The sequence below is a fragment of the Oncorhynchus gorbuscha genome, unplaced genomic scaffold, assembly GCF_021184085.1.
Source record: "Oncorhynchus gorbuscha isolate QuinsamMale2020 ecotype Even-year unplaced genomic scaffold, OgorEven_v1.0 Un_scaffold_1269, whole genome shotgun sequence".
NCBI lineage: Eukaryota > Metazoa > Chordata > Actinopteri > Salmoniformes > Salmonidae > Oncorhynchus > Oncorhynchus gorbuscha.
This window is the reverse complement of record NW_025746094.1, coordinates 77,978-95,000: the sequence shown is the minus strand read 5'-3', so window position 1 is coordinate 95,000 and position 17,023 is coordinate 77,978. Positions and strand designations below refer to the sequence as shown.

The 17,023-nt window shown below is 47.9% G+C and overlaps 2 protein-coding genes across 2 annotated transcripts in view; one reads left to right on the top strand and one right to left on the bottom strand.

Annotated features, from left to right (window-relative positions):
- Positions 1-7,111, top strand: part of LOC124022025 (calcium-activated potassium channel subunit beta-4-like) — an 82,771-nt gene extending 75,660 nt beyond the window's left edge. Inside the window, exon 3 of the mRNA XM_046337077.1 lies at positions 5,353-7,111. Coding sequence (XP_046193033.1) covers positions 5,353-5,641 — 289 coding nt within the window. The 3' untranslated portion in view covers positions 5,642-7,111. The remainder of the gene's footprint in view (positions 1-5,352) is intronic.
- A 7,227-nt stretch (positions 7,112-14,338) lies between these two features.
- LOC124022023 (keratin-associated protein 10-2-like) lies at positions 14,339-14,896 on the bottom strand. The gene has a single exon (XM_046337075.1). The coding sequence runs from the start codon at positions 14,894-14,896 to the stop codon at positions 14,339-14,341; it is 558 nt and encodes a 185-aa protein (XP_046193031.1).
- Positions 14,897-17,023: the final 2,127 nt, after the last annotated feature.

Genomic DNA, 17,023 nt, shown 5'->3' with positions numbered 1-17,023 from the left:
GGTACACCTGGTACACCTGGGGCCTGGTACACCTGGGGCCTGGTACACCTGGTACACGGTACACCTGGGGCCTGGTACACCTGGTACACCTGGGGCCTGGTACACCTGGGGCCTGGTACACCTGGGGCCTGGTACACCTGGGGCCTGGTACACCTGGTACACCTGGGGCCTGGTACACCTGGGGCCTGGTACACCTGGGGCCTGGTACACCTGGGGCCTGGTACACCTGGTACACGGTACACCTGGGGCCTGGTACACCTGGTACACCTGGGGCCTGGTACACCTGGGGCCTGGTACACCTGGTACACCTGGTACACCTGGGGCCTGGTACACCTGGTACACCTGGGGCCTGGTACACCTGGGGCCTGGTACACCTGGGGCCTGGTACACCTGGTACACCTGGGGCCTGGTACACCTGGGGCCTGGTACACCTGGGGCCTGGTACACCTGGTACACCTGGGGCCTGGTACACCTGGGGCCTGGTACACCTGGGGCCTGGTACACCTGGTACACCTGGGGCCTGGTACACCTGGTACACCTGGGGCCTGGTACACCTGGTACACCTGGGGCCTGGTACACCTGGTACACCTGGGGCCTGGTACACCTGGTACACCTGGGGCCTGGTACACCTGGTACACCTGGGGCCTGGTACACCTAGTACACCTGGGGCTTGTATCCAGGACACTCCTCTCTATTTAACTCCGCAAGTCAGTTCAGAACAACTTCTTATTTACAATGACGGCCTAATCCCGAACGACGCTGGGCCAATTGCCCTATGGGACTCGCAATCACGGCCAGTTGTGATACAGCCTGAAATCGAACCAGGGTCTGTAGTGACTAAAATGCAGTGCCTTATAGACCGCTGCGCCACTCGGGAGCTCTCCACCTCTTGAGTTGGGCTTCATCCTTTTGTTCATCTGGGCAGTTCATTGTATTACAGATTACTCTTGTCGCAATGCCAGTGTTTTTTTCCATCACCAGTAAACTCTTAGATTGATTGAAATAAATGCAAACTGTAACGTATGTTTAGAACTGAAATGGTACACGGATAGTGTTCAGAGGCCTGTGAACTCCTCAGCAGAGTTGACTCTGTCCTACGTTGCCTCTAGTCCAGTGTTCGGAGGCCTGTGAACTCCTCAGCAGAGTTGACTCTGTCCTACGTTCCCTCTAGTCTAGTGTTCAGAGGCCTGTGAACTCCTCAGCAGAGTTGACTCTGTCCTACGTTCCCTCTAGTCCAGTGTTCAGAGGCCTGTGAACTCCTCAGCAGAGTTGACTCTGTCCTACGTTGCCTCTAGTCCAGTGTTCGGAGGCCTGTGAACTCCTCAGCAGAGTTGACTCTGTCCTGCGTTGCCTCTAGTCCAGTGTTCAGAGGCCTGTGAACTCCTCAGCAGAGTTGACTCTGTCCTGCGTTGCCTCTAGTCCAGTGTTCAGTTGGCTGCCCCTGGGCTGGGACTTCTGCTGCAGTCTACACTGCACTACTGTGTGCTACTGTATAGTGCTGTGTAATGCTGTAGGGCTGCTGCAGTGTTGGCCTAAGTGGGCCCCTCCAGACCACTGCTTACCCCAAAACAGCCTGATTACAGACCATTTTATTTATATATCATCTAAAATATGTACATATTTTAACTCAATACCCATTCCAATTCTTAGTTTGCATGCAAGCTGTTCGTAAGTAAACTTTTAATGCAATAAAGAAGCAAAATGGCGAGGGGATAATGGGGATAATGGGGATAATGTTATTGAAAGGGGAAAAGAGACTCTACACCTTTTTTATTGAACATTTTATATCCAACACCTGCTTTGTGATCTTTTGCTATTCGGGATAATTATGACTTTTTCACACTTTGTTAACTGGAACATAAAGAGTATGAATCACCCCATGAAACAACATTAAAATCCTATTGCTGTATATCTGTATCCACCTCATCCCTGACATCTGTTTTCTCTCTATTCCTCTTGACGTAATCAGTCTGTATTTACTCTTGTAACCAGATGCTCTGATTATACGCCTGACAATTACTGTTAGAAACATCCCTTCATTCAGAGGTATCATCAACTCCCTTCATTCAGAGGTATCATCAACTCCCTTCATTCAGAGATATCATCAACATCCCCTCATTCAGAGGTATCATCAACTCCCCTCATTCAGTGGTATCATCAAGTCCTGTTAACTACTGTTAGAAACATCCCCTCATTCAGAGATATTATCAACATCCCCTCATTCAGAGGTATCATCAACTCCCTTCATTCAGAGATATCATCAACTCCCTTCATTCAGAGATATCATCAACTCCCTTCATTCAGAGATATCATCAACATCCCCTCATTCAGAGATATTATCAACATCCCCTCATTCAGAGGTATCATCAACTCCCTTCATTCAGAGATATTATCAACATCCCCTCATTCAGAGATATTATCAACATCCTGTCTGCTCATCTCCCTTCATCCTGCCCTTGTCTCTTAGTATCTATCTGTCTGTCTGCTCATCTCCCTTCAACCTGCCCTTGTCTCTTAGTATCTATCTGTCTGTCTGCTCATCTCCCTTCATCCTGCCCTTGTCTCTTAGTATCTATCTGTCTGTCTGCTCATCTCCCTTCAACCTGCCCTTGTCTCTTAGTATCTATCTGTCTGTCTGCTCATCTCCCTTCATCCTGCCCTTGTCTCTTAGTATCTATCTGTCTGTCTGCTCATCTCCCTTCAACCTGCCCTTGTCTCTTAGTATCTATCTGTCTGTCTGCTCATCTCCCTTCAACCTGCCCTTGTCTCTTAGTATCTATCTGTCTGTCTGCTCATCTCCCTTCATCCTGCCCTTGTCTCTTAGTATCTATCTGTCTGTCTGCTCATCTCCCTTCAACCTGCCCTTGTCTCTTAGTATCTATCTGTCTGTCTGCTCATCTCCCTTCATTCTGCCCTTGTCTCTTAGTATCTATCTGTCTGTCTGCTCATCTCCCTTCATTCTGCCCTTGTCTCTTAGTATCTATCTGTCTGTCTGCTCATCTCCCTTCATTCTGCCCTTGTCTCTTAGTATCTATCTGTCTGTCTGCTCATCTCCCTTCATTCTGCCCTTGTCTCTTAGTATCTATCTATCTATCTATCTATCTATCTATCTATCTATCTATCTATCTATCTATCTATCTATCTATCTATCTATCTATCTATCTATCTATCTATCTATCTATCTATCTATCTGTCTGTCTGCTCATCTCCCTTCATTCTGCCCTTGTCTCTTAGTATCTATCTATCTATCTATCTATCTATCTATCTATCTGTCTGTCTGCTCATCTCCCTTCAACCTGCCCTTGTCTCCTCCCATCATCGTCCCTCCTTCCATCCTCCTCCCATCCTCCTCCCTTTCTCCTCCCTCCTCCCATCATCCTCCCTCCTCCCATCATTCTCCCTCCTCCCATCATCCTCCCATCATTCTCCCTCCTCCCATCATCCTCCCTCCTCCCATCATCCTCCCTCCTCCCATCATTCTCCCTCCTCCCATCATTCTCCCTCCTCCCATCCTCCTCCCTTCTCCCATCATCCTCCCTCCTCCTATCATTCTCCCTCCTCCCATCATCCTCCCATCATTCTCCCTCCTCCCATCCTCCTCCCTCCTCCCATCCTCCTCCCTCCTCCCATCATCCTCCTTCCTCCCATCCTCCTCCCTCCTCCCATCCTCCTCCCTCCTCCCATCCTCCTCTTTCCTCCCATCATCCTCCCTCCTCCCATCATTCTCCCTCCTCCCATCATCCTCCCTCCTCCCATCATTCTCCCTCCTCCCATCCTCCTCCCTCCTCCCATCCTCCTCCCTCCTCCCATCATCCTCCTTCCTCCCATCATCCTCCTTCAACCCATCCTCCTCCCTCCTCCCATCCTCCTCCCTCCTCCCATCATCCTCCTTCCTCCCATCCTCCTCCCTCCTCCCATCATTCTCCCTCCTCCCATCATCCTCCCATCCTCCTCCCTCCTCCCATCCTCCCCCCTCCTCCCATCCTCCTCCCTCCTCCCATCATCCTCCTTCCTCCCATCATCCTCCCTCCTCCCATCCTCCTCCCTCCTCCCATCCTCCTCCCTCCTCCCATCATCCTCCTTCCTCCCATCATCCTCCCTCCTCCCATCATCCTCCTCCCTCCTCCCATCATCCTCGCTCCTCCCATCATCCTCCTTCCTCCCATCATCCTCCTTCCTCCCATCATCCTCCCTCCTCCCATCCTCCTCCCTCCTCCCATCCTCCTCCCTCCTCCCATCATCCTCCCTCCTCCCATCCTCCTCCCTCCTCCCATCATCCTCCCTCCTTCCATCCTCCTCCCTCCTCCCTCCATGTCTCTGTCTTTCTCCATCCAATCTTGCATTGCTGCCAGCTGTAGCTGTCTGCCATGTGCTCCCGATGTCTCTTCCCTCCTCCACCCCTCACCCTCCTTCACCCCTCACCCTCCTCCACCCCTCACCCTCCTCCCATCCCTCCCCTCCTCCACCCCCTCCACCCTCCCATCCCCACCCCTCACCCTCCTCCAATCCCCACCCTCCTCCACCCCCACACTCCTCCTCCACCCCTCACCCTCCTCCAACCCCACCCTCCTCCCCTCCTCCACCCACCCTCCTCCACCCTCCCCTCCCCTCCAACCCCCACCCTCCTCCACCCCCACCCTCCTCCACCCCTCACCCTCCTCCACCCCTCACCCTCCTCCACCCCTCACCCTCCTCCACCCCTCACCCTCCTCCACCCCCCACCCTCCTCCACCCCTCACCCTCCTCCACCCCTCACCCTCCTCCACCCCTCACCCTCCTCCACCCCTCACCCTCCTCCACCCCCACCCTCCTCCACCCCCACCCTCCTCCACCCCCACCCTCCTCCACCCTCACCCTCCTCCAACCCCCACCCTCCTCCACCCCCTCCACCCTCCTCCACCCCTCACCCTCCTCCACCCCTCACCCTCCTCCACCCCTCACCCTCCTCCACCCCTCACCCTCCTCCACCCCTCACCCTCCTCCACCCCTCACCCTCCTCCACCCCTCACCCTCCTCCACCCCTCACCCTCCTTCAGAGAGTCGGTGGTAAATCACTCCTGTGGATAGAAACCTCGTTGTGGATCCTGACTTCTCTGCAACTAAGTGAAACGTGATGTACTTTGTCCCTGGATGGAATCCAGAATATATTTCTCCTAGATCATCAGACAAACCTTCACAACTAAAGTTGATAAGTGACATTTGTGCTGCATTTAGTCTCTTTTCTGTCAGCACGGAAGTTCCTGATAGACAGACATTGCTTTGCATTCTGTAAACACTCACCCCTTTCTTGTTGCCTCATGCCCCCCTAACTTCCTACTCTTTTACCCCCTTGCCCTCTATCTCCCCCTGCAGGCCTGACGACGTACTGTGGCGGCGCTCCCACGACGCCAGCGTCCTCCTCCACTGCGTCCTGTGGCCCATGGTGAGCCTGCTGGTGGGTACCCTCATCGTCCTTCTCACCGTGTGCGCCCGCAGCCTGGCCGTGCGCGCCGAAGCCATCCAAAAGAGGAAGTGCTCGTACGAGCCGGCAGGCAACTCAGAGCAGAGCAAGACGCCGCCCAACACCAACACGGCCTCCTTCCGGACCCTGCCGATGTTTGCTGTCCCTGTCCGACGCAGAGACCGGGAACAGGAACACTAGATGGATGGATGGATGGATTGATTGATAGATTGATGATGACTGTGGTCTCAGTGGTGGTTGTTGTGTGATGAGGACCTCATAGAAGCGGGGAATGTTTGAACTTCCAATTATGACTGTTCTGAACACTCTCATTCCGCTGGACTGGACTCGAGGCTCATGCACCAGAAATGCTTGTCTGTCTTGTCTTGGTGTGTTTGTCTACTTATGTAAGAGCCATTTTGTCAGTTCAACTGTCAGCTGGTGAGGACCTTTTCTAATGCTATGTGTATTACAATGCGTTGATTATGTCTATGAATAAGCAAAAATCCCAAAAGGACAATGCCGCTTTCTGTCACTGGTCATGTTTTGGACAGGTCTGTGTTACGTGTTGAGCCTCTGTGTCTCTGTGCTGATTGTAAATGTGGTTCGCGTTTACTTCACTAGTCGAGCTCGGTCTCAAAGTTCAGAGTTCACTGACTTACAAACAGGACATGTCTGTTACCTTTGAACGCTCTTTAACTAGACTCTTCATTACAAACCCCTGGTCGTATGAAAGGAGAGATCGTGAGGGCGTCCCGGGCCAGGACCACCTGAGAAGAATCTTCAACACCAGTTACACAAAATGTCAGTGCTTTGTTCAGAGAGAATGCGGTGAAAGGAATTCTGGGAGAGTCCTTCTAATCTCTGGGATGACAGAGCCAGAAGCAGACCTTGGTCTGATCAGCCCCAGCATGATGTACTGTCTTCTTCTCTAGGTGGTATTAGGAAGTGTTTAAATGCCTATCTCACTGTTACTGTTCTTTAACACCCCGGCCCACGATTTAAAGAAATCACAACAATGTGTTTATTACTTTTAAAGGCATATTACAGTTTGTTTTGATCCGGTTCCCCATCTCTCTCCTCTCTGTACCACCTGCCGTTTACTAAACCTGTTTCTAACAAGGCTTCTTCAAGACATCTGTCCAACTACAGCCAACCCAACCGCCATGGACGGAATATGTCTGTTGTTCATTTTCAGTTGGTTGCCGCAGGACATGTTTGAACCTATTTGGTCTTCAATATGTAGACTGGGCCACGGATGGTTGGTCTGGGTTCAATATGTAGACTGGGCCACGGACAGTTGGTTTGGGTTCAATATGTAGACTGGGCCACGGACAGTTGGTCTGGGTTCAATATGTAGACTGGGCCACAGACAGTTGGTTTGCGTTCAATATGTAGACTGGGCCACGGACAGTTGGTCTGGGTTCAATATGTAGACTGGGCCACGGACAGTTGGTCTGGGTTCAATATGTAGACTGGGCCACGGACGGTTGGTCTGGGTTCAATATGTAGACTGGGCCACGGACAGTTGGTCTGGGTTCGGGACAAAACCTGGGATAGGTAGTTTGTCTGTGGTTGGATAGATGTGCAGATGCCTTGACTGTAGCAACTTCCTCTGCAGTCTGTCTTCTGTCTTACCTTCTGTCAGTTCGTGGTTTTAGTTTTTTTCACGATGCAAATTGAATGGGTTTTCTTACCACAGTAGCAGACTTTTTGCACCGTTTTGAATAGTTTGTCGTCCGCTTGTGTTACCGCTCTCCAATTGGTTTGAATAGTTTGTCGTCCGTTTGTGTTACTGCTCTCCGATTGGTCTGAATAGTTTGTCGTCCGTATGTGTTACTGCTCTCCGATTGGTTTGAATAGTTTGTCATCCGTTTGTGTTACTGCTCTCCGATTGGTTTGAATAGTTTGTCGTCCGTATGTGTTATACCGCTCTCCGATTGGTTTGAATAGTTTGTAGTCCGTTTGTGTTACTGCTCTCTGATTGGTTTGAACAGTTAGTACATCCAGTTAGTGTTTTCCATCCGATTGTATAAAAGAAGAATGTGATCTGACTACAAACCGTTACACCTACCTACCCTGCTCCAAGAAAAGGTTTGCTCTCGACTGCGTTAATCGGACGTACAGGAGTATTTACTTGTGCATTTTCTACAACAGAAGTAGCTAAGACATTGTTGTCCTTGGCTAAAAGAGGAATGATATTTCATACATAAAGCCATATGCTGAACATGTGATTGCAGTTAGAGGCAGCTCCAGGGGAGGTTATGTCCTCTTACAATATGAGCTGTAACAGTAGTACTAAAGTAATATATTTTGTGTTGGAAAGAGAATGTTTTTATATATATATATGCCATTTAGCAGACGCTTTTATCCAAAGCGACTTACAGTCATGTGTGCATACATTCTACGTATGGGTGGTCCCGGGGATCGAACCCACTACCCTGGCGTTACAAGCGCCATGCTCTACCAACTGAGCTACAGAAGGACCACCAATCCATTTAAAATGTCTGCTGCATAATGATGAGTAATAGTGCCTGATAGATATCTTTAATAAAAAGAATAAGAGTTATTGTCTTCAAAAATAGTTTATTACTGCACCATATTCTTCTTCTTTCGTTAATAAATCATCTTTGGGATCGGTGTCCCTTCCACGGGACGATTGAGCTAACGTACTGTGTGCTAATGCAGTTAGCATGAGGTTGTAAGTAACAAGAACATTTCCCAGGACATAGACACATCTGATATGGGCAGAAAGCTTATATTCTTGTTAATCTAACTGCACTGTCCAATGTATAGTAGCTATTACAGTGAAAGAATGCCATGCTATTGTTTGAGCAGAGTGCACAATTTTGAACATGAAAAGTTATTAATAAACAAATTAGGCGCATTTGGGCACTCTTGATACAACATTTTGAACAGAAATGCAATAGTTCATTGGATCAGTCTAAAACTCTGCACATACACTGCTGCCATCTAGTGGCCAAAATCTAAATTGCACCTGGGCTGGAATAATACATTATGACCTTTCTCTTGCATTTCAAATATGATGGTACAAAAAAAATACATAAGAATGGTTGTTTTTTTCTTTGTATTATCTTTGACCAGATCTAATGTGTTATATTATCCTACATTCCTTTCACATTTCCACAAACCTTAAAGTGTTTCCTTTCAAATGCTACCAACAATATGCATATCCTTGCTTCAGGGCCAGAGCTACAGGAAGTTATATTTGGGTATGTCATTTTAGACTTGAAATAAAGGGGCGGATCCTGAAGAGGATCATTTCAACTGTAACATTAACTTTGTAACTGCACTGCAGTCTTTCAGAAAACCATTATAACTAACCAGTTTCACAGATTTACTGATGATTTGACCTGGTTACAGGTGAATGGCTGGTGTTTGTGTTATGATGGTGTCTCACCTGGTTACAGGTGAATGGCTGGTGTTTGTGTTATGATGTTGTCTCACCTGGTTACAGGTGAATGGCTGATGTTTGTGTTATGATGGTGTCTCACCTAGTTACAGGTGAATGACAGATGGTTGTGTTATGATGACGTCTCACCTGGTTACAGGTGAATGACAGGTGTTTGTGTTATGATGTTGTCTCACCTGGTTACAGGTGAATGACAGGTGTTTGTGTTATGATGGTGTCTCACCTGGTTACAGGTGAATGGCAGGTGTTTGTGTTATGATGGCGTCTCACCTGGTTACAGGTGAATGACAGATGGTTGTGTTATGATGGCGTCTCACCTGGTTACAGGTGAATGGCAGATGTTTGTGTTATGATGACGTCTCATCTAGTTACAGGTGAATGACAGGTGTTTGTGTTATGATGGTGTCTCACCTGGTTACAGGTGAATGACAGGTGTTTGTGTTATGATGTTGTCTCACCTGGTTACAGGTGAATGACAGATGGTTGTGTTATGATGTTGTCTCACCTGGTTACAGGTGAATGACAGATGTTTGTGTTATGATGGTGTCTCACCTGGTTACAGGTGAATGACAGATGTTTGTGTTATGATGGTGTCTCACCTGGTTACAGGTGAATGACAGATGGTTGTGTTATGATGGTGTCTCACCTGGTTACAGGTGAATGACAGATGGTTGTGTTATGATGGTGTCTCACCTGGTTACAGGTGAATGACAGGTGGTTGTGTTATGATGGTGTCTCACCTGGTTACAGGTGAATGACAGATGTTTGTGTTATGATGACGTCTCATCTAGTTACAGGTGAATGACAGGTGTTTGTGTTATGATGATGTCTCACCTGGTTACAGGTGAATGACAGATGTTTGTGTTATGATGGTGTCTCACCTGGTTACAGGTGAATGACAGATGTTTGTGTTATGATGTTGTCTCACCTGGTTACAGGTGAATGACAGGTGTTTGTGTTATGATGGTGTCTCACCTGGTTACAGGTGAATGACAGATGTTTGTGTTATGATGGTGTCTCACCTGGTTACAGGTGAATGACAGATGGTTGTGTTATGATGGTGTCTCACCTGGTTACAGGTGAATGACAGATGGTTGTGTTATGATGGTGTCTCACCTGGTTACAGGTGAATGACAGATGGTTGTGTTATGATGGTGTCTCACCTGGTTACAGGTGAATGGCAGATGTTTGTGTTATGATGTTGTCTCACCTGGTTACAGGTGAATGACAGGTGTTTGTGTTATGATGGTGTCTCACCTGGTTACAGGTGAATGACAGATGTTTGTGTTATGATGGTGTCTCACCTGGTTACAGGTGAATGACAGATGGTTGTGTTATGATGGTGTCTCACCTGGTTACAGGTGAATGACAGATGGTTGTGTTATGATGGTGTCTCACCTGGTTACAGGTGAATGACAGATGGTTGTGTTATGATGGTGTCTCACCTGGTTACAGGTGAATGACAGATGTTTGTGTTATGATGACGTCTCATCTAGTTACAGGTGAATGACAGGTGTTTGTGTTATGATGATGTCTCACCTGGTTACAGGTGAATGACAGATGTTTGTGTTATGATGGTGTCTCACCTGGTTACAGGTGAATGACAGATGGTTGTGTTATGATGGTGTCTCACCTGGTTACAGGTGAATGGCAGATGTTTGTGTTATGATGTTGTCTCACCTGGTTACAGGTGAATGACAGGTGTTTGTGTTATGATGGTGTCTCACCTGGTTACAGGTGAATGACAGGTGTTTGTGTTATGATGACGTCTCACCTGGTTACAGGTGAATGACAGGTGTTTGTGTTATGATGTTGTCTCACCTGGTTACAGGTGAATGACAGGTGTTTGTGTTATGATGGTGTCTCACCTGGTTACAGGTGAATGACAGGTGTTTGTGTTATGATGACGTCTCACCTGGTTACAGGTGAATGACAGGTGTTTGTGTTATGATGGTGTCTCACCTGGTTACAGGTGAATGACAGGTGTTTGTGTTATGATGACGTCTCACCTGGTTACAGGTGAATGACAGATGGTTGTGTTATGATGGTGTCTCACCTGGTTACAGGTGAATGACAGATGGTTGTGTTATGATGGTGTCTCACCTGGTTACAGGTGAATGGCAGATGTTTGTGTTATGATGTTGTCTCACCTGGTTACAGGTGAATGACAGGTGTTTGTATTATGATGGCGTCTCACCTGGTTACAGGTGAATGGCAGGTGTTTGTGTTATGATGGTGTCTCACCTGGTTACAGGTGAATGACAGGTGTTTGTGTTATGATGACGTCTCACCTGGTTACAGGTGAATGACAGGTGTTTGTGTTATGATGGTGTCTCACCTGGTTACAGGTGAATGACAGGTGTTTGTGTTATGATGACGTCTCACCTGGTTACAGGTGAATGACAGATGGTTGTGTTATGATGGTGTCTCACCTGGTTACAGGTGAATGGCAGATGTTTGTGTTATGATGTTGTCTCACCTGGTTACAGGTGAATGACAGGTGTTTGTATTATGATGGCGTCTCACCTGGTTACAGGTGAATGGCAGGTGTTTGTGTTATGATGGTGTCTCACCTGGTTACAGGTGAATGACAGGTGTTTGTGTTATGATGACGTCTCACCTGGTTACAGGTGAATGACAGGTGTTTGTGTTATGATGGTGTCTCACCTGGTTACAGGTGAATGACAGGTGTTTGTGTTATGATGACGTCTCACCTGGTTACAGGTGAATGACAGATGGTTGTGTTATGATGGTGTCTCACCTGGTTACAGGTGAATGACAGATGGTTGTGTTATGATGGTGTCTCACCTGGTTACAGGTGAATGGCAGATGTTTGTGTTATGATGTTGTCTCACCTGGTTACAGGTGAATGACAGGTGTTTGTATTATGATGGCGTCTCACCTGGTTACAGATGAATGGCAGGTGTTTGTGTTATGATGGTGTCTCACCTGGTTACAGGTGAATGACAGGTGTTTGTGTTATGATGTTGTCTCACCTGGTTACAGGTGAATGACAGATGGTTGTGTTATGATGTTGTCTCACCTGGTTACAGGTGAATGACAGATGGTTGTGTTATGATGGCGTCTCACCTGGTTACAGGTGAATGACAGATGGTTGTGTTATGATGTTGTCTCACCTGGTTACAGGTGAATGACAGATGGTTGTGTTATGATGTTGTCTCACCTGGTTACAGGTGAATGGCAGATGTTTGTGTTATGATGGCGTCTCACCTGGTTACAGGTGAATGACAGATGGTTGTGTTATGATGGCGTCTCACCTGGTTACAGGTGAATGGCAGATGTTTGTGTTATGATGACGTCTCATCTAGTTACAGGTGAATGACAGGTGTTTGTGTTATGATGTTGTCTCACCTGGTTACAGGTGAATGACAGATGGTTGTGTTATGATGTTGTCTCACCTGGTTACAGGTGAATGACAGGTGTTTGTGTTATGATGTTGTCTCACCTGGTTACAGGTGAATGACAGGTGTTTGTGTTATGATGGTGTCTCACCTGGTTACAGGTGAATGACAGATGGTTGTGTTATGATGGCGTCTCACCTGGTTACAGGTGAATGACAGATGGTTGTGTTATGATGTTGTCTCACCTGGTTACAGGTGAATGACAGATGGTTGTGTTATGATGTTGTCTCACCTGGTTACAGGTGAATGACAGATGGTTGTGTTATGATGTTGTCTCACCTGGTTACAGGTGAATGGCAGATGTTTGTGTTATGATGGCGTCTCACCTGGTTACAGGTGAATGACAGATGGTTGTGTTATGATGGCGTCTCACCTGGTTACAGGTGAATGACAGGTGTTTGTGTTATGATGGTGTCTCACCTGGTTACAGGTGAATGACAGGTGTTTGTGTTATGATGACGTCTCACCTGGTTACAGGTGAATGACAGGTGTTTGTGTTATGATGGTGTCTCACCTGGTTACAGGTGAATGACAGGTGTTTGTGTTATGATGACGTCTCACCTGGTTACAGGTGAATGACAGATGGTTGTGTTATGATGGTGTCTCACCTGGTTACAGGTGAATGACAGATGGTTGTGTTATGATGGTGTCTCACCTGGTTACAGGTGAATGGCAGATGTTTGTGTTATGATGTTGTCTCACCTGGTTACAGGTGAATGACAGGTGTTTGTATTATGATGGCGTCTCACCTGGTTACAGGTGAATGGCAGGTGTTTGTGTTATGATGGTGTCTCACCTGGTTACAGGTGAATGACAGGTGTTTGTGTTATGATGACGTCTCACCTGGTTACAGGTGAATGACAGGTGTTTGTGTTATGATGGTGTCTCACCTGGTTACAGGTGAATGACAGGTGTTTGTGTTATGATGACGTCTCACCTGGTTACAGGTGAATGACAGATGGTTGTGTTATGATGGTGTCTCACCTGGTTACAGGTGAATGACAGATGGTTGTGTTATGATGGTGTCTCACCTGGTTACAGGTGAATGGCAGATGTTTGTGTTATGATGTTGTCTCACCTGGTTACAGGTGAATGACAGGTGTTTGTATTATGATGGTGTCTCACCTGGTTACAGGTGAATGGCTGGTGTTTGTGTTATGATGGCGTTTCACTCTCTACCTCATCAGCCTTGTCCTCTTCTTATTGTTGTTAGTCTCCAGATAGGAGAGCAGCTGCCATTAATTATGCATGTATTTAATGGAGGTTACCATGACAGCCAAGCTTATCACAGAGAAAAGGATTTTCGTTATTCTTAGAGGCTCTATGGCTGAGTCTCAAATGCCCCCCTATTCCCTATGGGCCCTGGTCAATAGTAGTGCACCCTATTCCCTATGGGCCCTGGTCAATAGTAGTGCACCCTATTCCCTATGGGCCCTGGTCAATAGTAGTGCACCCTATTCCCTATGGGCCCTGGTCAATAGTAGTGCACCTTATTCCCTATGGGCCCTGGTCAATAGTAGTGCACGCTATTCCCTATGGGCCCTGGTCAATAGTAGTGCACTATATGAGGGAAGGGTTGCCATTTGGGAAGCACACTACAGATGTAGGATCTTAATTTGATCACAATTTTGTTGCTGAGAATTGTCCTGCACAGCAGGAAATGCAAACTTAGTGTATTTTAGGTTTTAAAAGTATTCTAAAGTTTGTAATTTACACTTTTAAAAATGTCAGATTTGATTTGCCCCCAACAAAAAATATCAATGAATTATCCAATTATCCAAAAGTGTTCTCTGTCTACCATGTGTAGCTTTGCTAGACCTTACGCTGCTGCCCAATAAACTTCTGCACCCGGAACACAGCACAGGTATACAGCACCCGGTACACAGCACAGGTATACAGCACAGGTACACAGCACAGGTATACAGCACCCGGTACACAGCACAGGTATACAGCACAGGTATACAGCACAGGTATACAGCACAGGTATACAGCACACGGTACACAGCACAGGTATACAGCACACGGTACACAGCACACGATTTTTTACAGGTACACACAGCACACGGTATACAGCACACGGTACACAGCACAGGTACACAGCACAGGTACACAGCACACGGTACACAGCCCAGGTACACAGCACACGGTACACAGCACAGGTACACAGCACAGGTACACAGCACAGGTACACAGCACAGGTATACAGCACAGGTACACAGCACAGGTACACAGCACAGGTATACAGCACAGGTACACAGCACAGGTATACAGCACCCGGTACACAGCACACAGCACAGGTATACAGCACAGGTATACAGCACAGGTATACAGCACACGGTACACAGCACAGGTATACAGCACACGGTACACAGCACACGGTACACAGCACAGGTACACAGCACACGGTATACAGCGCACGGTACACAGCACAGGTACACAGCACACGGTACACAGCACAGGTACACAGCACACGGTACACAGCCCAGGTACACAGCACACGGTACACAGCACAGGTACACAGCACAGGTACACAGCACACGGTACACAGCACAGGTATACAGCACACGGTACACAGCACAGGTATACAGCACAGGTATACATTTACATTTACATTTACATTTAAGTCATTTAGCAGACGCTCTTATCCAGAGCGACTTACAAATTGGTGCATTCACCTTATGACATCCAGTGGGACAGTCACTTAACAATAGTGCATCTAAAACTTAGGGGGTGGGGTGAGAGGGATTACTTAACATCCACAGGTATTCCAAAGAGGTGGGGTTTCAGGTGTCTCAGCACGGAAGGTGGTGATTGACTCCGGTCCTGGCGCGTGACAGTTTGTTCCACATTGGGGGCCAGGGTACACAGCACAGGGCTGAGCGGGAGCACAGTGGTACACAGCACAGGTATGAACAGTGCCCTTGTTTGGGTGTAGGGCCTGATCAGAGCCTGGAGGTACACAGCACAGGTCCCCTCACAGCTCCAGGCAAGCACCATGGTCTTGTAGCACAGCTGGAAGCCAGTGGAGAGAACGGAGGAGCGGGGTGACAGAGAACTTGGGAAGGTTGAACACCAGACGGGCTGCGGCGTTCTGGATGAGTTGCAGGGGTTTAATGGCACAGGCAGGGAGCCAGCAACAGCGAATTGCAGTAATCCAGACAGATGCAAGTGCATTAGGACACAGCGCCGCTTCCTGTGTGAGGCAGGGTACACTCTGCGGATGTTGTAGAGCATGAACCTACAGGAACGGGCCACCGCCTTGATGTTAGTTGAGAACGACAGGGTGTTGTCCAGGATCACAGACTTGGCGCTCTGGGAGGAGGACACAGTGGAGTTGTCAACCGTGATGGCGAGATCAGGAACGGGTAGTCCTTCCCCGGGAGGAAGAGCAGCTCCGTCTTGCCGAGGTTCAGCTTGAGGTGGTGATCCGTCATCCACACTGACATGTCTGCCAGACATGCAGAGATGTATTCACCTGGTCACAGAAGGGGGAAAGGAGAAGATTAATTGTGTGTCGTCTGCATAGCAATGATAAGAGAGACCATGTGAGGTTATGACAGAGCCAAGTGACTTGGTGTACACGAGAATACACAAGAACAGAGTGGGGGACACCAGTGGTGAGACGGTGGTGAGGAGACAGATTCTCGCCACGCCACCTGGTAGCACAGGTAGGACGCAATCCAAGCGTGGGCCGCGCCGGAGATGCCCACAGGAGAGGGTGGAGAGGAGGATCTGATGGTTCACAGTATCAAGGCACCGACAGCACAAGGTGAGAGCAGAGGACAGGTAGCACAGTGCACAGGATACAGAGCACAGTCTCAGGTGACTACAGCACAGGATCAAGAAGGTCATTCAGAGAGAGATAGCAGAGCACAGGTACAGCACGTATACAGCACAGGTATACAGCACACGGTACACAGCACAGGAACACAGCACAGGTATACAGCACACGGTACACAGCACAGGTACACAGCACAGGTGTACAGCACACGGTACACAGCACAGGTACACAGCACAGGTATACAGCACACGGTACACAGCACACGGTACACAGCACACGGTACACAGCACAGGTATACAGCACACGGTACACAGCACAGGTACACAGCACAGGTACACAGCACAGGTATACAGCACAGGTATACAGCACAGATACACAGCACAGGTATACAGCACAGGTACACAGTACAGGTACACAGCTTTTGGATCTTAATTTGAGACAGTTTGCTACAGCAGCAAAAGAATCCTGGAGCCACAGGAAATGTGAAGTCTCATTCATTATAATCCACATAATAATTCACATTTCCTGTCGCTGCAGGATTCATTTCCTGCTGTAGACAGAAGAACACACAAATGAAGAAAAGCTTAGATTGCTTCTAAATGTAAAATGTTTCCTTCTGTCTAGATATTTTATTTCTTCAGTCTTCAGGAGACGGAGGGATGGAGGGATCGATAAAAGGAAAACAATCAGACCTTTTAGAAGGGGGAATGAGAGCAGGACAGATCAAGTTTACAACTGAGGCTTGGTACCAGAGGTGTTTTTGATGAACTCTCTGCAGAGTGTTTTATTAGGCTGACCTTTATATCTCCCTGCCTTCCCCAACCACTAGACAAGTCAAGTGTTGTTCTCCAACTAGACAAGTCAAGTGTTGTTCTCCAACCACTAGACAAGTCAAGTGTTGTTCTCCAACCACTAGACAAGTCAAGTGTTGTTCTCCAACTAGACAA